The following is a 24,153-nucleotide window of genomic DNA, read 5'->3' as shown; positions in this document are numbered from 1 at the left end:
CACCAGTGAGTACCATCTCCCAGCCAGGCTCTGCGCATGTAGCAACAAGCAGGTGGGTACGTCCTAGCAAAGACCCAGAGCAGGGCACAAAGGCAAGCAATCCTCAGGAGGTGGACCAGCCAAGCCCTGGTGATGCCTGGGCGGGCACGGGAGAAGGGACGCCTCTGAGCACAAATGGTGCCAACCACTGAGTGTGGGGCCACAGGAACTGAAGCATATCTAGACAGGGCACCAAGTCTCCAGCCATAGAGGAAGTCAGAGTTCACCCTCAACATGCTCATTTCCTGTTTCTCTCTCTGCAACAGCAGCACAAAGATCTCACGGTGGGTGGGGCCAGGCCAGGTGGGAGGGCATCTTTACCTGGGTTAAAGGGGTCCTTACCAGTGGAATGACCTTCTCCTCTTCCCTGCATCTCATCTTTAACCTCTGGTAACAGGTCTCAGGAGTGGTCCGGAGATAAACTGAGATTAAAAAAAAAATGTGGCTTTAATTACTTGGTTCAAGGCTTGGAAGTGAAAGCCAAGGGCAGAAGAAGGAAGGTGCGTGGGTGTCTGGGAAAGGCGCGGAGAGAAACACCTGCCAGGAGCCCCAAGCAGGAAACACAGACAGGGCCAGCTCGCAGCTGGACCACTGACCGGCTCTGGCTGTGTGGCCTGACTGGCCTGACTCCTGACTTCTGTTCTTTTTCCGTGTCACCAGCACCACAGCGTCATCGTGAGGCTGAATGAGGTCCCACATGTAGACAGAGCTTAGCATGGGGCCTGGCACACAGAGGGTCTTAGTAAATGTCTGGGTTTTGTCCCTCCTCCCTCCCTTACAAACTAGGAAAACCCATCAGATCACAAGGGACTGAGGGGAAAGCAGCTTGAGGAACACAAGCCAGAGCACATCTCCAGAAGGGGTGGCTGGATTCATACAGGTAAAGACCGGCCAATGGTGAGGGCCCTGCCCATTACCCTTGCTGGGTGGGGCCCCAGCCAAGCACATCCTCACTGGGCCCAGGGGAGGGAGGCGGGTAGGACTGTCTCACCTATCAAATCGATGGACACGTCGATGTTCCTCACAATCCAGTCAAACCATTCCGACAGGACCGCATAGTCCACTTCAGGCATCTTCCCACTATAACGAGAGTTGTAAGGGATTCATTCTCCCAAGAGAACATTCCTGGGCTGCGCCATCCCACAAAGCATCTGGGCATGGCTTTCATGGAAAGCGCATTGCCAAGGGCACCTGGGAGTAGTGTGATCACGTGATACTGGATGGGGAGTGACGACAAGGACCCCAGATACCTCTGACCTTCCGCTGCCCAGGGACGGTTTACAGTATAATGCAGCACTCATCCTGGCATTGCCCGATGGGAGAATCCATTTGGGGCTTGAACTTCCCTGAGAAGGGGCTATGAAGCCTGTCCCCTGACAACAGGGACCACTCAGGCCTGGAGGTGGAGCAGCAAACCCATTTCACCTCTAGAAATTTATTTTTGTGGAAGTAATCAAGGATACCCACTGTAGCACCGTTTAAAAAATAACAAAGAACTAAATCATGGTACATATAATAGAAAACCATGCAGCAGGTGAAAGATGATGCTGTAAAATATTTAATGACATGGAAAATGCTCATAATCAAATGCTCATCATTCAATGAAATAGCATGATATAAAACTGTATATAGCATGACCCAGTCATATCTTCAAGAGTATTCATCCACACATTTGGAAGAAAGACTGGAAAGAAAATCACAAAAAGGTTAACAGTGCTTTTCTCTGAGCTGTAGGACTATGGAAGACTTTTTTTTTTTCTTTATCCCTTTCTGTATTTTCCAAAACTTAACAACATATAGTTCTCAATTCATTGAGGGTTGGATGAGAAGGCATTACTACATACTTAAAATGATAACTGAAAAACAAGAAAAGAAGAGCCAGAGAGAGAGATAGGGCGTCTGTCCCCAGCTCCTGCAGGTCCTCTCTGCCCTGGAGGAAACAAGTAGGCAGGAGCCAGGGGAGGGGCAGCAGCTGGAGGAAAGAAACTGGCCAGTGGATGGGTGACCCTCAAAGGCCCAGGAGAGGAACTGTGCCCTTTAACGTCCTCCACTTGTCTTGAACACTGTCTTGGATCCACTCAGAACTGGGTTTGGCAAGGCTGGCTACAGGGAGTGGAGGTGCCCGAGCTGTGTGCAGCTGGGGGCTTCTGATTGCTAACTAAAGGGGAGGCAGGAGAAAAGCCCCCAGGGGAGAGGGTGGTCTGCAGCTGCCTCCTCGCCCCAGGCTTTGGGAACTGACTCCCACCTGGGAGAGGGAGCAGGATGGGCGAGGAGGGAGGCCCTTGGAAGACTAAGGGCATGAGCAGCCCTGCCTGGAGGCCCAAACGACAGGGTGCGGCCCAGCCTGGAGGGCTCCCCTAGTCCCCGAGACCACCGCGATGCCCTCTGTGCAGAAGAGCTGTGCCTGGCCCAGCAGCAGGAAAACACAGGGGGCTGAGAGGACAGCAGGGGGGCAGTTGCTAGTGCCTTGGGGGGTCTCAGGTATCAGACCTCAGCAGAAAGACCAGAACACACTAGCATGTGAGGACCGCCCCCGCCCCCGCCCCAAATAAGTGGGGAAGCTTCGTGGGGGAGGGGAAGGGGAAGAAGTCCCAGGACATTGTAGAGGGGAGCCAGAGGCAACAAAATTCAGGGACTAAAGGTAACAACTTTGTGAGCACTGACTGGTCACAGGTGTGGTGTGAGGACAGGTGGTTGCCCATCCCCCAAGTCTTTCTTCTTATCTCCTTAAAAGTATCCCATTAGCTATTCAGGGTCCATAGCACAAGACTGTTTCAGGGAAACCCAACCCCTAACCGAAGCTTCAGGGTAGACCAACTGGACATCCTCTCCCCTGGCCAGAGGGGCCTAACCTGACCAGTGAGACATGAGGGAGGTTTGCTGGGGTTTATGGAAACCATGCTTCTTCACACTTAGAGGAAAGCCACTGGCAAGACACCAACCCTCTGGCCAGCAGGTGAGAAGCCCGGTTCTGCCACAGCCATTTTGTCACCATGAGGGAATCATATTGAGGACACAAATAAGACACAGAGCAGAAAACAGAGAAACAGCACCAGGGCCACCGAATGAAACCAAAGCCTGCCATTTAGACAGCCTGCAACCACCACATTGTTCAGGCTACTTGGGAGCTGGGTTTCAATTAGTTGCAGCTGAGACTATATGATATTCAAGACGTGCTTCCTTCTCTAGAACAAAGCTGACTCTGAGGGAATGAGGATTTGCAAAAAATAAGCTGTTGATTAGCTCCCCACCCCCTCCACCAAACACACAGCCTGGGAACACAGAACAGACCGGCAAATCAAGGGTGTGGCCGGTGAGCAGCACATGGAGGGAAAGCAGCCCCACACACAGACTCCCACATCACTGGCGCTGGACAGCTGGGGCCAGCCTTTGCCACTCACAGCTTCACATGTGTCTGCAAGGCCCAAAGGAGATTCTGTCAAATTCTAGAGCTGGGAGGATCCCCAGAGTTCCAACCAATGAACTGAGTCACAACTCAGGACACATGTAGAACAGTGATAACTAAAACCAAACTGATCAACACGACAAAAAAAGTGTCACGTGTGCAGGGAGGTACACAGAGATGTAGGGATGGGGTACACACCCTGTGGGATCTCAAGGGCCCGAGAGCCACCACTCCCTTGGAAATCAGCTCCAGGTGGTCTCAGGAGGGGCCTCCCATCTCTCACCCTGACCCAGCCAAACCGGGGGCAGGCTCCCACCATACCGCTGCGAGCAGACAGAGGAAGCAGACCCTCCCTTCAAGGACATAGGTTCACATGAATCCTGCTGACCATTTTGTTTGGCAGTTTGCTGGCACATTCCCCGAGGCCCAGAGAGCCCCCGGTCTGCACAGCCCAGATTAGAACAGAAATCGCACACTTAGATGCCAGCCTCCTTGTGCACAGTACTGTCTTTTGTTTTTCATAAGATCTTGTGAGCTCAATTTCAGCCCCAATTTATGGATGAGGAAAAGTAAGGCCCAGAGAAATTCAGCCCAACTCTGTCTGAGCAGGGATTTAAGCCGGGTTCTGGCGGCCCCCAAACCCATATGCCCCCACTTGCACTACTCGCCCTCCCTGGTCTGAGGGGGCTGTTCTGGGCACACCCAGTGTCTCTCTGGCCTCAGCCGGAAGAAAGCCATGGTCCTCAGGCCCATAACCCAGGCAGTGAGTCCCGGCTCCAGATCAGAGCAAGGAGGAACCCCAGCCCCAGGGCCCGTCAGCATGGTAGGAGGACCTGCCTGTTTTTCCAAACACAGGGTCTTCATGACTGTTCCCCCTCATCACCAGCCTCAGATGAGTCAGTGTGTCACTTCCCCTGCTGGGCCCCACCCAATTCTCTTACTTCTGTTCTGAAAACGCCAACCAGGCATTCCTGTAAAAGCTTTGCGTTCGATTACTCAGCCCACAGGGCTGGGGCCACACAGTCGTCTGCATGGCCGCTCTGCTCCCGAGTCTTCGTCAGCACCTTCAGCCTTTCATCCAAGCACAGCGCCTGCACCTCCAAGGTGCCTTAGGTTCTTTATGTTTATAAAGAGTCTGTGTAACCAGAATCTCCCTCTTAGGCAATTAACCCCTGGTGGCGTAATCGCATGTACACTCCCCGACCCCAAACTTGCTGGGGTGGGAGTAGAGGGTGGAAGAAGGGGGTCTCTCCCTGGGGGAGCTCCTCACTTGTCCGAGGCTCAAAAGGCAAGAAGGCCCTTCTGGAAATTTTGCTTTGGGGGATGCAGAATCCCAGTGCACGAGCTTTTCTGGGCACTCGAGCCTGCAACTGCAGACAGCGGGGCCACGCCTACCATACGCCCTCTGTCCCAGTCCCTTCAGATTCCAAGCCAAGGCTGCACGGGCTTCCGAGAAAGAGAAGAGGACCACTTCCAAGGCTGCCTTGTGAAAGGGCTGTCCCCATGCGAGCTCCCAGGCAGGAGCTGACACGCCACGCAAGCCGACTTGTGGTTCCCAGCATGCAACCAAACGCCCCCTGGAGTGGGAACCAAAACATCCTATTCTGGGTAGAAGCAAAGGCTCCAGCCAAACCAGTTTCTAGGCTTCATTTGGTTTAGGTTCAAAATGATGATGATCTGTATTTGAGGGGAGCAGAAACCTCCCAAAACATCTACATTCTCAACACCACTTGGTGGACGGCCCACGGCACGGAGAGAAGCAGGCTTCCTGAGGAAGGCGGCCGTGCAGAGAGCCAGCCCAGGCGCTACTCTTCCTCCCACTCATCACTTCTTGAGCTGCAGCTCTGGCTGGAAACGCTGTTCACTGTGCCCCCAGAAAGAAAACCTTGGGCTTAGAGCTGCCTCACTCCTGACCTAGGAATATACCTAGAGACCCCGGAAACAAAAGTCACACAACAAAACCCCCAACAACCAAAACCGGAAGCCACGAATGAGAAATAAAGAAACCGCAGGTAGTGAGGAAATCCTGCTCCGTGAAGGACTTACACCTGCGTTGGCCACCCCAGAGACAGCCCGCAGGACCGGGCTCTCACTCTCACAACTCCAAAGGCTCAGATGAGGCCCCGAGGAAGCTACAGGGGCAAAAGTCACAGGGGAAAGGGCCAGGCATTGGGACAAAGGGCTCTTTGCAGGCCACCCAGCTACTAGCTTCTTCTGAGGCTGCCCTTCTAAGTGTAACCCTGACCAGGATGGTGGCCACCCAAGGCGATCGTCTGGTAGAAATGCAGGCTCTTGGGCCCCACCCTGGACTTGGCAAAGCAGCACTGGCACCTTAATGAGATGCACAGTGTGTATGGGAGAAGCCCACCTAGAGCATGGGTAGAAAGAGGCAGAGGCCTGGTTCTCCTGAGCCAGCACCATGGGGGCACCCCCAGGCCTGAAGTCTCTGGCCTTAAAGAGAGAAATCTAGCTGTCTCACCGCTTCCTCATTCACGGCTGCCCCCCACAGCAGGGTGCAGGATGATGCCCTCCTGGTTAGTTTCCTGCCCAACTAGGAAGAAGGTGCCTCTAGGTGCCCCACTCCTTGGTTCTTAAACTCGGACTCTGGGGAGTGTGGCTAAGGGAAGGAGGACTCCAAGCCACATGCTGAGCATGGTGTTTGTTACAGATACAATCAGAAGGATATATTACAGAACAGAATTCAAAATCTAAGTGAATCTCTAAGATAACAGAGATAACTTCAAAGAAATTTCCAGTTGGTTAGCAAGCTGCTTCGGGCTACATGGGGCAAGACGGCATGTGGGAAAGCAGCCGCCTGGGTGAGCTTTCCAAGGCCCCTGGAGGACTCCAGGGAAAGGGTCTAAGGACCACTGGCTTCTCTCATCCCCCTGAAAACCAAAGTGGTGGCTGGGCTGGCCCTCCAGGGGGCCCCGGTGCTCCCAGCAGCCTCTGGACTACCCGTGCCCACAGGCTGATCCACAGCCCTTGGGCTCCATCAAGTGATCCCAGCAATCAGTCTCGAGGCTCCAATAAGGCCTTCAGGGAGATCTGTGCCCTCTGGAGGCTGTATGAATTAGCTGGAACAGAAACAATGATGCTGAAAATTTCCACTGTGGTTCATTGTCCCACAGAAACCCTAACCACAGATGCCAGGCATTCTGGGAGGACCAGAGGGAGGCATAAAGATGAAGTAACAGGGCAGGAAAAGAGCTCAAAAAAAATAAATAAATAAAAGCTATAGCCTTTTCCTACCCAACCCATGAAACAGCCCAGGGCAGGGCCCTGTTATCTGGACCAGTGAACTGGACCACAGCCATAGAGATGAGGCAATAGAGAACCACCCATAAGAAGTGCTGTAATGAAAAGCCCTGGGTATGAGCAAGCAAAGCCTGGGACATCAGCTAAAACTCAAACCTGCCCCGCGACAGGCAAAGACAAATAGCTCCTAGGTGAGTTCACCAGGTGTTAAGCAGCCTATGAGGAAGAGGGAGGGTTAAACTGGCACATTTTGTGAAGATCAAGGTGGGCAAGGGTCACAAAACCTCAACCAGGCAGCCATTCTAAAGGCTCTCCCGAGATGGGTGACGGGAATTAGAGAGGAGAAGGGCTCAGAGAGGTTTAGGAACAAAGACTCCAGAGCCGAGGTGGAACCCAAGTACACCTCGGTCCACACCCCATTCTCTCCCCTTGACCTCTGTCATTCCATTCCAGGTCACCCTCTTCAAAAAGAGCCACAGGCTGCCAGACAGAACCGGCCAGGCTGACTGCAATTAGAAGACAGGGACAACCCAGCCAGGCAAGGGTCCCAGGGAATCCCGCCCCACTGCCAGGGTCCGCTCCTCAGACTACACTTTTGTCGCAGCAGTAAATGGACACCCTCGTCCTCCCCTCTGCCTGTCCTCCCTGTGGCAGAGGCACTAATGAGCAGGGAGCAGAGAGAACAAAGGGTTGTATAAACCTAGCAGTGGACCCCCCAGCCCCACAGAAAACCCGGGAAGCCAGCTGAGGAGGGAGCTCTAGCCTCAGGAACACTGTCTGCTGGGAGGGCAGAGCCCATAAGAGTTCTGAGGTCAGAGGACAAAGCTACAGTCAGGACTTGCCCTGGTTGCCAACCCTGACCCCAAAGTACTGGGGATGCTTGGAATGGGTGGGGGCAGAGGACCCCGTGAGACCACACAGACTCAAGGGCACGATCCTTGGCAGCTCAGGACCCACGGAGAACCCTTTCTGTGGCCCCCTCAGAACAAGGGGTGTGAAACAGCTGCGGGACAAGTCGGGCTGGAAATGAAAGACCAGCCAGAGGTCTCATCATTCAGCAATAGTTAACAAGCATCATCCAGGGCCAGCTCGGTGCTAGGTCTCAGCTAGGCAAGTAAGCCAGATGTGATCCCCGTCTTCAAGGAGCTTATGGTCCAGTTGAGGGGACAGACAATGGACAAACAAATAAATATATACTAAGTTAAACTGCATGAAACTGCCATTTTGTAGGTCAAAATGGGTCAAATATTAACAATTACATATGGTTCAACCTAAATAGCAGTTGTCTTAAATATGCTGAAGAAAACCAACAGAAAAAAGTAATTAAGAATAACAAGGGGCTCAACCCATTGAGACAGGGTGGTTGGGGAGGGTCAAGAGAGGTGACATCTAGGACGATAGCTGCAGATGAGAGGGAACAGGGAGTCAGCTTGTGGGTGATGGGCGGAGGGTATCAGGACCAGCTGTCAGGACCAGCTCGGCCAGGGATGCCGGCAGCACCATGAAGCTCAGAGCAGGAGGAGCAGTGATGTAGGGGGCCGGCAAGAAGGGACCAGGCACACAGCTACCAAGAGAGGAAGGGTGTGGAAGCTGAAGCTTCCGACTCCAGCCTGCAGCCCATTGCCCGGGACCCTGAAATGTCAGCAGTCAACTAAGCACAGGAGTGGGGGCCCCACACCTCTGAGGCTGCAGCACTGCAAGCCACCAAAAGTCCCCCCAGCCGTGTCTGTATGACAGCGTGTGCTCCCGTGAGGGCAGAAGACAGCTTTGAGTGAAATCACAACAAATATCCCACCCACCGTGCTGAATGATTGCTCTAGTCACTCTGAACCCTCACCCCTCCCTGTATCCTCCCACTCTGCCACATAACCCACAGGGGCCCTGCCCACTCTCAGACGGGGGTTGGCTTCTGTGACCTGCTTCGGCCAATGATGTTAGCTAACATGAAGCAGGGACCAGAAAAAGAACCAGTGCTTCTGCCCCGGCCAGTCCGCTGGTCCCAGAAGGAGGGTTGGCAAGCAAAAGAGAGATGAGCCACCCCAGTCACCCTGGCCAGGCCATCCTAGACCAGCCAACCCCTGGACATCGAGCCCAGCCGAGGTCAGCAGAGCCACCTTGCCGACGGCCGAGCAATCAACTGGGAAAGCTGTCTACCCCTGAGGTTTTGTGGTTGGTTGTCACACAGCGTTACTTAGCAACACAATAGGCACTCAATATCTGTCAATTAGATAAACAAGTTCCAATTTCATTTCTAAAAAGTTAATGGTTTAATAAATTATCGATTGTGCAAACTACAGTACCTTCTATACAAGTTTTCTACAAAAATGTATCTTGCGCTGTGAATCGACCGCTCCATCATCCGTATAGGTGACATCTAAAAGAAAACAGAAAGTGATTCACTAACTCAGGCAAAGAGAGGGGTTAGGATGCTCTGAAGAATGCCTTTTGCTCCCCCTGCGTACAGTTTGCTCTAAATACAAGAATCGGGAAGTCATGGGAAAAGGAGGCGGACGCCAGAGGAAAGCCATGTCCTGCATCAGGCTCTCTCAGCCCCAGACCCTTCCCACACCCTGAAGCTCAGTGGTCAGTGCAGCAACACCCAGGCGGAGGCCCTATTCACAGGAGAGGTAAGGCTCCGCTGGGCTGTGGGTTTGGGGAAGTGCTAGAAAAACTGCCAAGTGCTGCCCAGGAAAGTGGTGGCCAGTGCAAAGTGAGGTGATTATTATGGACCTAAGTAGGGTGCGTTTGCTTAAGCAGAGGTAGGGCTGGGATGCAGCTTTCTGGAACCCCACAAGAACGCCTGCCAACTTCGCTGCCTTTTCACAGGGCTGGCTGGGGATTGCTGCACCTCTTCCCAAATTGGAAAGGACTGTGTCCAGGAGGGAGGAGGATGATGCTGACATCACCCCTCCCTGCTGTGGGGCTCACACCCTCCACAGATGGCCTCTCCCATTGTCCACAGTGTTCTACTGGGAAGTGGGAAAGGCCCTTCATCTTGACGCCAGGTGGGCAAGCTTACTGCTCTCACTCAGCCTGGCCCACAGCACTCAGCGGGACCTGGATGAGCAAATGAGAGGCAGATTCAAAGTCATAACTCCAGAATTTCCTGACTGTCTCTCCCCATGTGTCTATCTGCCCATCCACCTTCCTTACTAGTTTTCCACCCTCTCCTTACTTGAGACTCTCTTCTGCCCGTCTTGCTAGCGCCCCATTCATCCCTCTCTCCTGCTCCTCTTTCTCAGTCTGTCCATTTCTCTTTCTCTCTCTGCCTCCTTCATGATAATAGATTCCCTTAAATGGAGGGACACACATATGGCTCATTATATTCAGATACATTAGACACAATTATGTTTACTACAGAGTCCCCACTCAGGAAAAGTAGGGTGAGTGCCAACCTCAGATCCCCCTCTGATGTGTCTTTTAGAGAGATCTTTGGAGAGACAGAAATTCATACGATTCTGCTCATACCTCTCCATTTTTAAAAGATGCAGATTTTAGAATGATAGCTGTGGTTGCAAGTGCCCAGCCCCGCATCAAACCATTCAGCCATCAAACCATGGCTGTCCTAGAGTAACTGGCTGTAGGGATTTCCCATCTCCTTCCAGGAGGGCCTCCAGCCCAGTCTTGCCATTCTGAACTACAGGCGTCAAGCAGGGACTCCTCAGCCAGCCTTCTTCTAAAAGACTCTGCCCCTATTCACACCCCCGCTGATGGAAGGGGCCTGAGCAGCCGTGTTGGTGCCCCGTGACCTGCCCCAGCACCTGACTGGCCCAGAGCTGGACACATGACCCAAGCTGAGCCAATCAGATTCTTTCAAGAATCTGAACCAAGAATCTGAACAGGCCTTGTGAAGGTTAGATCAGCGGGTCTGATGCAAACAAACAGAGCATGCATTAAAATCACCTGGAGAGCTTGATAAAAACACAGATGCTGGGCCTCATTTCCAGAATTTCTGATTCAGCGGGTCCGGGATGGGGCCAGAAAATGTGCGTTTCTAACAATTTCCTGGGTGCTGCTGCTGCTCCTGGTCCAGGGACCACACTTTGAGAAGAACTGGGTTAAAGGGGTTGAGCCCAGGAGCAGTCAGGGTCATGAAGACTCGGGCTCCCACGGCATCAGAGCACATTCTTGGCTAGCTGAGGGTGGCGGGGGGGCGCACTGGAGGCTGGTCCTCAGAGAGCTGCTGGAGCACAGACCTTGGCCTCAGAGACAGAAAAGGCTGGGCAGCGCTGAAGGTCCAGCAGGGCTTCCTCGTGAGGCTTCCCTTCCTGGCAACCACATGCCCCTCATTCGCAGAAATGTGTTTAAGAAGGCTGAAACCAAGTACTTGAAATGTACCTGAGGACGAGTGTGCTGGTCCAGCATGGTGAGCTGCACGTAGGTCTGCAGGGTGAGGCCCCATCGACAGGCATCACGGTACATCAGACCCTGCGGGGGGAGAATGCAGCGCTTTACCTCAGAATGCGTTATCTGCAGGACTCCAGTCTCTTCAGTCACTGACAGCCATCTTGTGAGACCTACAGGGCTGAGCGGGAGCCAGAGATGAACCCACCACAGTCACAGAGTGGACAGAGACAGAGACTGGAGCAGTTGCAGGACAGCCTAGGAACAGCCGTAAAAGGAGCTGATATAAAGTCCCAGGGAGCATTCACTCAGTCACTCAGTAACGTTCACTGAGTCCCTGCAGTCTGCTCTCTGTCTGGCAGCCAGTGAGCCTGTTACACCTGCAGGAGCCGGTCCTCAATCACTCCCCTGCTCGGAACCTCCCCTGGCTTCCACTGCACTCACAATGAAATCCAAAGCCCTTACCAAGGCCCACAGGGCCCTAGAGAACCGCTTCCATCTTCTCGTCTCTAACCATTCTTCCTCTGGCTTAGTGAGTTTCCAACCGCACGAGTCCCTTAGTGTTCCCCAAGCACCCAGGTGCAATCCCACCTCAGGGCCTTTGCATCTGCTGTGCCTTCTGTCTGAACACTCTTCCCCCAAATGTCTTCACGGCTCACTCTCTCACATAAATAATGGTCTCTGCTCAAATGTCACCTTATCAGAGATGCCTTCCCCAGCGATCCTCTCTAAAACAGAAGCCGCACTCCTTCACTCTCTGTTGCCTGTAGACACAAAATACTTCATGCTCCATATTCCACTTGCTAATAATTCTACTTTGCCCTTTTCCACATTTTTGCTTTTTTTTTTATCTTGCTGCTAATTGGTGCTCTGCATTGAAAACTGCAGACTCATAACTGCAGGTGAAAGAAAATCTCACAATGGTTAGGAGAAACACTTCCTCTTGTCTGACAGGTGCAGAAACAAACACCTTCTTGCATCAGAAAACCAATTCAGGGAAAGTAATGTATTGAGACCTTTCACTAAACTATCAATCTTGCTCTTCTGTGCAGAGCGGAAACTTGTGTAAAAATACATAATTCTTTTATTTTTTTATTATAAAACTGTCATTGGAAATGCCCTTTGTACCAAGGATATTCAGGCTTCTGAGACTGGGACTGTGTCACGTGCAATGCCACCTCTAACCCCTAACATAGGCCACCCCGGTTCTCTCACATAATGATCCAGGCCTGGTGCTCCCTATTTTCCTAGAGAAGAGGAATGTTTCTGAGGCTTCTTTGTTACACCCAGGGCTGCCATTCCATCTTCCCCACCTGCTGAGAGTTGAAGCTCTTTTCATGTCTCTGGGATTCTTTATTCAAAGACTCCGAGCCTTTCTGCCTTATTTAAATAACACCCTTTTACCTGCTTCATATGTCTCCATGGCTCCTATCACCACCTGCCATAGCATACATTCCACTGTCTCCTACCTCCCCACACCGGGACATCAGGGCCAGCAGAGCAGGAAGCTTTGAGTTGCTCACCGCCCCAGCATCTAGAACAGTGTCTGGCACATGGCAGGCATGCAATGAATATTGGCTGAATGAATGAACAAGCACCTACTATGTGCTCAGAGTGTGCTATGTTCTAGCAAACAATGGTGAGCCAAATTAAACACAGTCCCTGCCCCTAGTGACACTCAGAGAACCAAGAACCACTCAAGGAGATGCCCATTCTATTGCTAGAAATAGGGGAGAGCAAAGGATCTCCCAAGTCCAAGGTTCAAAGCTAGATCTGTCATTTACCAGCTGTATGACCTTGGGCAACTCATCTCAGCCGCAGTTTCCTCACCTGAAAAATGAAACTAATCATCTCTCCATCATGAGGAGGGAGCCCAGATCCACATCCTTTCCTCAAGCTCCTCTTACAGGACCCAGGCTCCACCCATCTCTTTTCAGGCAACAGAGCAGAGCCTTCAGAATGGGGAAGGAGGTGGGAGGGGCCTGGCTGGGCCCACCTTGGGAAAGCAGACAGGTAGCTTCAGGGTGAGCCTGAGGCAGCCCCTGGGCATTGCTAAGTGCAAACCCAAATCAGGGTTATCAAGGAACCTGGTTACTTAGAGACAGGTCCTAGGGGTATAGGGCTGAGGAGACCTGGGTTTCTTCTAGGAGAGGGTAGGGGTAGAATGAGCAGCAGGAGACAGACACCCTGGACAGCCTGGGCGGACCACTGGGAAGAGTTTGGGATAGCTGGCAGGAGGTCCCTGGGCTCTGCACATGCCTTGACAGGCAGCAGAGAGCCTTCACCTCTGAACACCGATATGCGGCATTTTGTCTTCATCCCTCCCGTGCCCCCACCACCCAGCTAAGAGTGAGGACACATGCCTGGGCAGCGTGCAGGCTCAGGCACCAGCACCTCCGTTCTGCATACTTAGGGGGAAGCTGGCGGTTCACGTGGGAAACAATATACTCACCAGAGGATTATGGCCTCGGACATTTCTCCACTTGGGCACAGGCTCCACTAACACCTGCAAGGAAAGAAAACATCAGAGAGCTGCTGTGCCTTAGCTCTGAGAAGGTGTGCAAGTGTGAGGGGAGGATGGAGGGAGAGGCAAGATTTGGGTGCCCAGGGGATGCCAAAATAGTTGAGCAACCCTCCCTGCGAGGCCACAACTCCATCTAGACGTGGCCTCCTTGCAAGACTTCCAGAAATGACCTCAGAACCACTCTGTCCACCCCTGCAGACAAGTATATGCACACGCCACTGCCACCACTCCGGCTGCCTTGGGAGCTCCCTGGGGGCAAGGCAGGTTCTCCCATCCCTCCTGCATGTTACTGCCCACCACCTCGGGCCAGTAGGCAGGGAGGTGACAGAAACAAGAGGGTGGCGACTTCAGGCACTTCAGGCTGTGGCTTGAGCCCAGCTTCCTGCTGGGGGCTCTCTGGTGACCTTGGCAGCATGCGATGCTCCGGTTCCTTCCTCTGGTCTCTACATCAGGCACCCTGACAGCGAAGAGTCGTGTTTCTTAAGTACACTCCTTAAACTGTGCAAGAGCCTTGTTGCGTGTGCAGGTGTGTGGTGGAAAGAATTTAAATGGTGTTCTTGGACCCAAGATTTTGAGAATATGCAGATCCTTCTGGGGACCTTCAGGTGCGTATGAGCAGGTCCCACAAGGTCACAAGAGACCAAGGGAAAGCAATGCATGGGATCTTGAAGTTACCTCCCCCCATCTTTCACACCTCTGTACCTCTGCTCATGCTGTTCCTTCTGCCCAGTATGCCCACCTCACCTCATTTCACCTCAACTTTCATTACATGGAAAACTCCTATACATCCTTCAAAATCCAGTTCAAATATCTCTTCCTTTGTGAATCATTCTCTGCCCCTCTCAATCTCCCTCTCCTTCTTCCGAGTCTTCAACACTCTGTTCCTGTCCCCTGAGTAGCATGACCAGAGGCTGGGTCACAGGCAGCCTGGACCTACACCCCATCTGTGGCACTTTCACTCCACAAACAACGAGTCCCCACTGTGCCAGGTGCCACCCTAGGCTCCAAGGATATAGCAAGAGCAAAATCACCCCAGCTCTGCCTTCATGTAACCTTAAACTTACTGGGGAAGCAGACATTAATCAGATAATCACAGAAATCAACACATATTTTCAAACCCTGAGAAGCTGTATGGAATATGGATACAGAAGGGCCACAAGAACCAACATCACAGAGGGTACCTGGCTGGGGAGGTCAGAGAGCACTGAGCCGAGATCTGAAGGCTGAGTGGTATTCCTAGAGCCAACAAAGCTCTTCATGCTGTAGAAGAGCCAACAAAGCTCTTCATGCTGTAGAAGAACCAAACCAGGGCACAGCCCCCAGAGCAGACAGCCTGGCCTGGGATGTGGCCCCTTCACGCACCAGCCGTGATGATTTACTAGGAGGACTCACAGGATGCAGCATACAGTCACACTCACAGCTAAGATTTCTTACAGTGAGAGGATGCGAAGCAAAGTCAGCCAAGGAAAAGGGTGCACAGAGCAAAATCTGGGGGAAAACCAGGCACGAGCTTCCAAGGGCCTCTCCTGGGGGAGTCACACAGGACACACTCAGTTTCCCCAGCAGCATCTCTACTGGACAGGCTTCGTACCCTTTATAAATCCACCAAGCTTTTGCAAGTTCCTTCGAACCCGGGGTGGAAGCCGTACCTCGATGTCTGTTGTGTTGGAGAAGAACTCCAGGCACGTCGTCTTCCCACTTGCAATATTGCCCTCGACACAGATCTAGCAAAGGACAAATGCACGTTAGATCCAGTACTTGGAGGGGTGTCAGCGGAGAACTTCTAGGGAAGGGCTCAGGTAAACAGCCAAACTGGTTCAGTCTAAGACTTCAGTGTACACACAAAAATCCCTCTACAGGAAACCTCCAAGGTCCCACTGGTAGTAACAAACTGATCCTCCCCGTCAGTGGCAGGCTTCAGGACAGCCCGCTGCCCTCCAGGACAGACTCTCCCTTACATCAACACCTAGACCCTACACAGCTTGCCCTTGGCCACCCTCCTCTGCTCTTCCCTAGATCAACCCCTTAGACTATCAGATGTTAGGCCTAAGTGTCCTTCCTCCTTAACCAGAGCCTGATGGCTTTGAGGTTGGGAAGCACATGTGTGTTACCTTGGACCTGACTCACTGCTTTGTGCAGAAGGACGTGCTCGGCCATGGACTAGAAGGTACTAGGACAGGACAGCAGGACTACGATGGGTAACGTACACCAATCCTGCACCTTACCTTGCCTGACCCTGAGAAGCGGCTCCTAACGTTTTCACAGAAGAGAAAAATGAGGCTCTAGAAGGGCATAAAGCAGGGAGTAGAGGTTGAATCTACACTCTGCTCACACTAACTGCACTGGGGGAAGGGGTCTACCTCTACCAAAGACGAGGAGCCTCCTACAAGTACATCATCGCAGGGAAAGGAAACATCCGCAGCAGACGGGTATGTGCTAGAATCACTGGGGAGATTTGAAAATCTCCAAAAGGAAGCCACTACCCAGGCCAATTCCAGCACAATCTCTGAGGGTGATTCTCGGGCCTCAGTAACTTATAAAGTTCTCCAGGTGATTTCAACATGCAGGAAACTGCACCACTAGTCCATGGCAGGTTTTCTCAATGAGTCGTCCACAGACACCCTGCTCCAGAAGCACCAGAGGCGCATGCACCCAGACCCTCTGAATCAGACTCTTAATTGGGGCCCTCGAACCTGCTGCCCAGTAGTTCTGACAAGGCTCTGCTCAGCCAGGACTGTTGGTGACACAGGCCAAGTGGCTTTGGCTCCAGCAGATCATGAGAGGACACAGGCAGTTCCACATACATGAAAAGATAAACTGGCCCTTGAGAACACATATTACACATCCCCTGGGATGCACACAGCCAGAGGAGGACCTGTCCTGCTGCACAGTGACCTTCACACCCAGGCTGGAGGCACCCAGAACACCGTGGGCCACATAGGTGACTCATTCCAGGTGATGGGGCTGGCAGGGAAATGAGCTGGAATTTATACCCAGGCCTGGCAGACCCCTTCTCGTGACACCAGGAGAGCCTTAGTCACACCCCCATAAAACACAGGGTCGTGGTGGGCTGTCCCACTTTACCCTAGTCACTATAAACTCTCCCCAGCAACTGGACAATCTGTCAGCTGGCTGTGAAGGTCTCCTCCTGCCTTGATCCTAACAGGTACCCAGAAGAGCTGGACAATTACACCTGCAACAGAAGCCTGGCCCTCAGGTCCCGCTCCTAGTCAGCTCACCCCTTTAGGACTAGAAACTACAAGATAAACCCAAGGGAGTGTGCAAAATGGAAAGCCCATTAGGGTCCTAGTGCATTTGATTTCTTATTGTTGTTCTTTAAAGGAAATAATGTTTCCTCTTCCTAGATATATAAAAAGAGCTCAACCTAGACATCATTCTGCACAGACGGTTTCTTTCCTGTTCACTGCAAGGAACATGTTATTCAGATGAGAACTTCTTCCAAAAATATTTGTTCATACCGTCCCACCACAAAACCCTGAAAGTCAGTAAATCTAAGGCCTTGGATTACTGACTGGTTTCCCCTTGAGAGCAGGCAAGGTGTGGGGAATTGCACAAAGTTCCCCTGTCATGGAGCGAACAAAGAGGAGCCAAGCAAAGAAAGTCTTTACCTTTTTTTAAAAATGATGTCTAAAAATATTACAGTAATATATGCCCATTGAAGAATATAGAGAAAATCACAAAGCAGAAAATGCTGCTCATAATCCTGCCCCTGAGACACCATCATTACATTTCAGCGTATCTCGGGCAAATACCGTTTCCTCTGCACGTTTCTCACCTTTGAGAGTCTTTCAACTGCTCACTGAGAGCCTACTATGAGCTGGGCACTGAAGACTCAGGACCCAGTCCCAGCACCCACCTAGGAGCTCAGTGAGTGTGAAGATGGCGAAAGTGCCGAAGTTTACCTCCCCTTTCCTCTGCTATTAGACCTGGATTCCAACTTCCCATGATTCTAACTGACACTAGGATGTACCCTCTATCCTTATGTTTAAATAACACTTCATCTTTTCCTGAAAATAAGACTTTAAGCAGTCTCACAGAAGGAACTACAGAGAACTAAAAGAAGATAATAAAAATCACTCATAATTCCAGAGATAACCACCATTTAGATGTTTAATCAGAACTAAGCTTTCCAGAAGCAAACAGGCTCAGGCCCAAAAGCCCCCCAAGAAGATTCAAAATACGTATTGTCCTACTAAAGACCCTGAGACACCTGCAGTAAAAAGAAAACTTGCCCAAATGTCCAGCGACTGACAAATGGATAAACAAAGTGGGATACAGCCACACAGTGGAGCACTATGGTATCACTATGTGGCAACTGACACATGCTATAGCAGAGATGCACCACGAAGGCATTCTGCAAAGCAAAAGAAGCCAGACACAAAGACCAAATGTGCTATGATTCCATTTTACAGGAAATGTCCAGAAAGGGTGAACCCGTATACAGGAAGTAGAGGGCTAGCTGCCTGGAACTGGGGGAGCGACTGCAAACAGGCACGAGGTTTCTTTTCAGGGTGATGGAAATGTTCTAAAATTAGACTGTGATGTTGCACAACTCTTGCAAATTTACTCTAAAAAAAATCACTGAACTGTATACTTAAAATGAGTGAATTTGGGGGTCTGTAAATTACATATAATTCCAAAAAGCTGTTTTTTTTAAAAAAAGGATCCCAGTTTTATTTCATTTAACATTCAAAGAACTAAGGAAAGGCTTCCCAACCTCAACCCCCAAATTCTTTATCTTTTTCTCTCATACACACCCACTGTTACCACTCCCTGACTTTCCCTCAACCAGACTGACAACTTCCGCATCATTAACAGTTTGTAATACTTCTTTCCTGTTTTTTTCCCCATATGAACAGTTCATTTATTATTTCATTTGGATCACACTTCATCTATTTTTATTTTATTTTTTCATCTCTTACATAGTGAATACCTTCCCAGGTCATTAAATATTTTTCAAAAACATGATTCTGAATGACCAAATAATGTTCCATCATGTAAGATAAACTATGACTTATTGAAATCCCTACTGTTGGATGTTAAATTCTGTCCATTATTTTTATTGTGAATTTGTGTTGTGATGCCCATTTTTTTGATACTATAAATAGTGCTTCAGTGAACATCCCTGTACATGGATCCTACTTGTCACTGGCTGGTTATTCCCCTTCAGTAGATTTCCAGGAGTGTAATCACAGCATCAAAAGTTAATGGGTTTTTATGGCTGTTGATGCTTGATGCCAAATTACCCTCTAAAATGCTGTCCCAATTCACACCCCTTTTAGCAGGATGAGAGTAAGCCCTTCACTATGCTCTGCCAATACTATGTATATCTCAACCTAAACCTCTGTTTATTGTATTATTAATAATAATAACGTCTGTTACTTACTAGGCATTTAGTGTTAGCCTCATCGGTTCTATACTTTATAAACATTATCACATTGGTCCTCACAACAATCACAGGAGCTAAGAATTATTTGCCCCTTTATATAGATAGGGAAACTGAGGCTCTAAGAAGTTAAGGACTTGTCCACTTCTACTAAATAGCAGAGCTGGGACTGAAGCCCGGGTTCCCAGGCCTGATTCCATAGCTTTTACTCCAAAGTTCCATCTCCAAAAGCTTTTGTTCTCTGTTACGCAGGCTGAGCACTTTCTCATGTTTATTAGCCATTAATAAATTCCCTCAAGAAATGTCTGTTCAGGTCATTTGTTTGTCTGAAAGTATTAGTCACTTGCACTTTTTTTAAAACTCAACTTTGGAATTTATTTTTTTAATTCCTTGGGTGGTGACTCACTTCCCAGTTGCAGCTCAGCCCAGATCTTCCCTAACTGTCCTGTTCCACGTGCACCTCAATTTATCACCTCCCAACACCCACATATGGCTTCCCTTCCCATTCCAGTCCTCAGGAAAGGCTGTACCATCCGCCCAGACACCCTCAACACCCTGGATGTCTTATCTCCCCACTCAGCAACTCTGGGCCCTACTCACCTATAGAACCTGGGCCTGTCTCCTTGGGCCCTAGCTAGGGTCTCTAACCCTCCTTGTTGGAGCCTCCTTGCTGGCGTCTCTGCCTTCAGTCCAGCCCAACAGGGCCCCTCACCCTTACCCATGGTCCACCACTTCTTTCTGAGTGGCAAACCAGATCATGTCCAGTAAAGTCTTTCAGTGGTTCTGGGTGTTGGGATCTGTCTCCGGTCCCCTGCCCTACCTCAAGGCCCTCCCCGGCTACCTCTCTGGGACTGGCCACAAGCCTCAGGCTTGTGGGCTCTCTTCCTTCTGTGACTTGCACCTGCAGTTCCCTCCCCGCCTTCTCCCAGGAGGCCTCAAGGGTCCCCAAGCCTCCTGTGAGTGCTCACCCTCTAGAAGCCCTGCCTCTTACTCACTGCTGTTCTAGATCCACCATTGTCTGACTCACTGCCATCTCCCCCATCAGACCGCGGGCTTACTAACAATACGGGCTGCTGGATCCCCAGGTCCCAGGTCCACAGAGGAACTCAGAGGATTTAAATGATTAAGAGCAGCCCTGGGCCTGAATACAGGCTCCATACCACTTCGTACAAACTACCTACCGTGTCTGAGGACTATCAGGCCACACCCAGAAAGCACCGAGGACAGGCCCGGCTCCCACCTGAGTGCTAGCTCAATGATTCATATAATATAATGCATCAATTCCCATCCACAGCCCACCTCCACCATGGTGCCTGTCATCATACCCCACTCCACCTCTAGTTTCGACAAACTTCCATAAATCACAAACATTTTAATCACCAGTTTTCTCCATGTGATTTCACTCCTTCCCAGACCCTCTCCATCACCCCGAATACCCTAGAGGGCCTGCCCACAGCTTCCACCCTCTGCAGATCCCAGCCAGGGTACTCCTGTCACCGCCCACCAAGCCACTCCCTTCCCAGCCATTCCACCAACTTTCAGCTCCCATAAGGAGCTGAGCCTCTGGACTGATGGTGACTGAAATATTGCTCCTCACCACAGCCAGCTAAAGGCTCCAACATGCCATGGACATGTCCAGCTTGACCCTTTAACCTTCCATCTCACACCAGTCACAATCCCATCCCAGAGTTGGCACCTTAAAGTCACTGTACTGGCTGAAACCATGTCATGACCCCATTGATTCTCTGTGATCCCCCACACACCTACCAGTCTCAGCAATGGTGGCTTGGGAGTGGCAGTCAGCAGACTCCCTCACAGCCACTAACCCATGGTCACCCCAACCTTCCCCACATAGGATGAGCACTTTTCAAATCCCTTTGTAATCAGTCATCAAGCTAACAGTTCCAATACACCTAAAGGCTATGAATACATGTATTCTCCTACCTGTGTAGATTCTCAGGAAGAACATACCAGAAACTGGTAACAGAGGTGGCCTCTGGGGAAGGGGTCTGGGGTTCAGGGGTGTAGACAGACTTCCGTATTCCTGGAGATGCTCTTGTATTAATTTTTTTTTTACTGTGTGCACATATTCCTTCACTCCCCTCCTCAAAACGTGTGTGTGTGTGTGTGTGTGTGTACTATTCTACAAAGGAAAGAATCCACATAAAAGGGACTTACCACTGACTTTTTCTTTTTTTCACTTTCTCTATCTTTATCTACAAAAGAAAAGAAATCAATTTTTAAACTCAGTTTTAAATAGCTCACTCTTCTTTGTCCTACTTTTCTAAACTACCACAGTTTTTATGCTTGCTCCCTGAGCTAAAAATGTTTTCCAGTAACACCTGGGCCACTCCTTAGGTGGATGGAGGCACTCACACCGCCGTCTACCTGCGTGTGACACTGCAACTGCTGTCTGGGTCCTGGTGGCACATCTAGGCCCCAGTTGTGCTCCGCTTTGCTCACTTAGTGTACTATGCTTTCCATTTTCCAAGTATTTTATATTTATGATCCTCCCTGATGGGTGTCCCCCTAGTTAAACCAGAGTGGCCTCCACTCTAACGCACGGGTAAGAGTGGGCAGCGGGCATTGGTTTCAGCCCAGGAACTCGGGTTTCTCCTGCAGGCCCAGGGCTGACATCGCGGCCCACACATCCTACAGGTAGTTCTCAGGTGCCGGTGAACAGCCTGAGGCCAAAGAACGCCAGAATTTGGCTATAACGAGGGCTCCTATTCCTGAAGGGGAGGGCCTCCACCACCTGTGCATTAAAGGCTGGTGAATTGTAGCTCCCAGCCCGGAATTCCCCCAAGGCCAAAAGGATGGGGCAAAGAGTAGGACGGGGACCTGTGGGGAGGAGGGTTCTTTCCGCTCTTTAAAGGGTTTCCCAACTCCGAACAAGAGATGGGTCGGAACCCCACCCGCTCCCTGCCGGCTCGTGCCTGGGGCACCAGCTAAGGACCGCCCGCCCCTCCCTCAAGCCGCTAGGAGGAAATCCCGGCGCCTGGGAGGAGTTTCGGGTTTAGGCCAGTACCGCTAGCCGAGGGCAGGGAGGGGGGCTGATGGCCGCTGAGCGCCGAGGCGCGGGCCACATCCGGGACGCCAGCGAGGGGAACCGAGAGACGCGTTACCCAGCGGCCAGGCCCAACGCTGCGCCCCCCGGGGCCCCGGGCCCGAGACGGGGTTCCCGGGCCCGTTACGACGTAGCGCCTGGCCCGCCCAGCTCCGCAGAGGCCGCAGCAGCATGGCCCGGCGGGCGGATACGGCGGGCCCGGCTTCCTTCCTGCGCGAGTCGGCGCGAGGGCGGCCCGGAGGCTGGCGCATCCTCGGCGCTCCGCCTCCAGCCCGGCGCCCGCCCCGCCGGCCCGCTCTTAAAGAGACTCCGTCGCATTTCACCTCTGGGAGAAGGTGAGGGGTTTGCCATTTGTAGCCTGGAAATCGTCCCGCTAACGGGAGCTGGCAGAATGAACTCATGACTTGGCAAGGCTCGGGGAATGGGTGGCCAAAAATACCTGCGACTGATTGATTAATTATTGGAGATTATTTAACTGAGCACCTGTTGAATCCAGGCACCTGGCACATACTCACAGTGTCACTTATTCTTCCCAAAAACCGTGCAAGTGAATATTGTCAATCCCATTCTCTGAGCTGAGCTGATCCTCAGAAACGTAAGTAACTTGTTAAAAGTGATCAGAAGCATTCATTAAGGGGTGGAGCTGGAATTCGAGATGTCTTGCTTCACAGCCAGCACTCTCTCCTCTGAACTTTGACATTTTGAAGGTCTGGACTGTAAATACACTAGATCTTTCAGGAAGTTTTTTAAAAAACAAGACAACAAGCCCAAAATGGAATCGCATATGCTAAGCCTCATTCCCCAAACCAAGACAATTATAGTTTTGTCTATTCCAGAAATGGAATCTTAAACCAATCAGTCAGGCAAGACCTGACCAGCACTAGTTAATTAATATGCCTGATAGAACCCCCTGACACCTCTGAAGGAAAGTAATCTTGCAATAACTAACTGGCATTTTTGCCTAGTATAATTTCCTTGTTCCCGCTCCTGCCTATGAAAGTCTTTCACTTTGTACAGCTCCTCAGAGCTATTTTGTATCTGCTAGAGTGGATGCTGCCTGATCTGAATCGATTCTTTTTCAGACAAAAATCTTAAAAATTTTAATATGCCTTAATTTATCTTTTAACAAAGGCACAATTAATATTCCCACTGGACAGATAACTAGGGGATGGGGAGAAGCCTGTAAATCTCATCCATGGTCCGGTAGCAAAAATTCAGCACAAGTGTGAGGCAGATGGGGAATCTAAGCTGTGTGTTAAAGAGCAGAGACAGTGTGTTCATCCCCACCGTGATGCTCGGGCAGCGGGGTTTCCCACTTCTCCAAAGAATAGGAGCTACTACCACTATGGAAAATAGTATGGAGATTCCTTAAAAAACTAAAAATTGAACTACCATATGATCCAGCAATTCCAATCTGGGCATATATCTTGAGAAAACTCTAATTCAAAAAGATACATGCACCCCAGTGTTCACAGAAGCACTCTTTGCAATAGCCAAGACTTGGAAGCAACATAAGTGTCCATCGACAGATGATTGGATAAAGAAGTCGTGAGATAGATAGATAGACAGACAAACAGACAATAGAATACTACTCAGCCATAAAAAAGAATGAAATGCCATTTGCAGCAACATCGATGGACCTAAAGATTATTGTATTAAGTGAACTAAGTCAGACAGAGAAAGACAAATATGTGATATCATTTATATGTGGAATCTAAAAAAAATGACACAAATAAACTTCTTTACAAAACAGAAACAGACTCACAGACATTGAAAACAAACTTGTGGTTACCAAAGGGGAAAGGAGGGGGAGGGATAAAATAGGAGTTCAGGATAAGCAGATACAAACTACTATATACAAAATAGATAAACAACAAAGTCCCACTGTATAGCACAGGGAACTATATCCAATAGCTTGTAATAACCTACAATGAAAAAGAATGTATATATGTACATATGTATTTGTAACTGAATCACTATGTTGTACACCAGAAACACAGCACTGTAAATCAACTAGGTTTCAATTAAAAAGAAAAAGAATAGGAGCTGCTAGCAGCCATCTCTTGGGCAGGGAAAAGGAGGTTATTTTCGAGACGGTTCACTCAGCC

At 50.5% G+C, this 24,153-nt stretch overlaps 1 protein-coding gene across 9 annotated transcripts in view; it reads right to left on the bottom strand.

Annotated features, from left to right (window-relative positions):
- The window catches only part of TK2 (thymidine kinase 2), a 31,376-nt gene that overhangs the window by 5,487 nt on the left and 1,736 nt on the right, over positions 1-24,153 (bottom strand). For 2 of the 9 annotated variants that reach the window (XM_064489095.1, XM_064489096.1), the window contains exons 1-8: positions 22,104-22,271; positions 21,157-21,194; positions 15,221-15,295; positions 13,500-13,553; positions 11,042-11,131; positions 9,004-9,077; positions 1,031-1,119; positions 382-461 (exon numbers count right to left, since the gene is read on the bottom strand). In XM_064489095.1, coding sequence (XP_064345165.1) covers positions 382-461; positions 1,031-1,119; positions 9,004-9,077; positions 11,042-11,131; positions 13,500-13,553; positions 15,221-15,295; positions 21,157-21,194; positions 22,104-22,218 — 615 coding nt within the window. In that variant the 5' untranslated portion in view covers positions 22,219-22,271. Of the gene's footprint in view, positions 1-381; positions 462-1,030; positions 1,120-9,003; positions 9,078-11,041; positions 11,229-13,499; positions 13,554-15,162; positions 15,296-21,156; positions 21,195-21,819; positions 21,978-22,006; positions 22,272-24,153 lie in introns of those variants that run through there. The other 7 variants (XR_004138901.2, XM_031458326.2, XM_031458325.2 and 4 more) reach the window with 7 other exon arrangements.

This window comes from Camelus dromedarius, chromosome 9 (assembly GCF_036321535.1).
Source record: "Camelus dromedarius isolate mCamDro1 chromosome 9, mCamDro1.pat, whole genome shotgun sequence".
Lineage (NCBI taxonomy): Eukaryota > Metazoa > Chordata > Mammalia > Artiodactyla > Camelidae > Camelus > Camelus dromedarius.
This window is presented reverse-complemented; position numbering and strand designations above follow the sequence as displayed.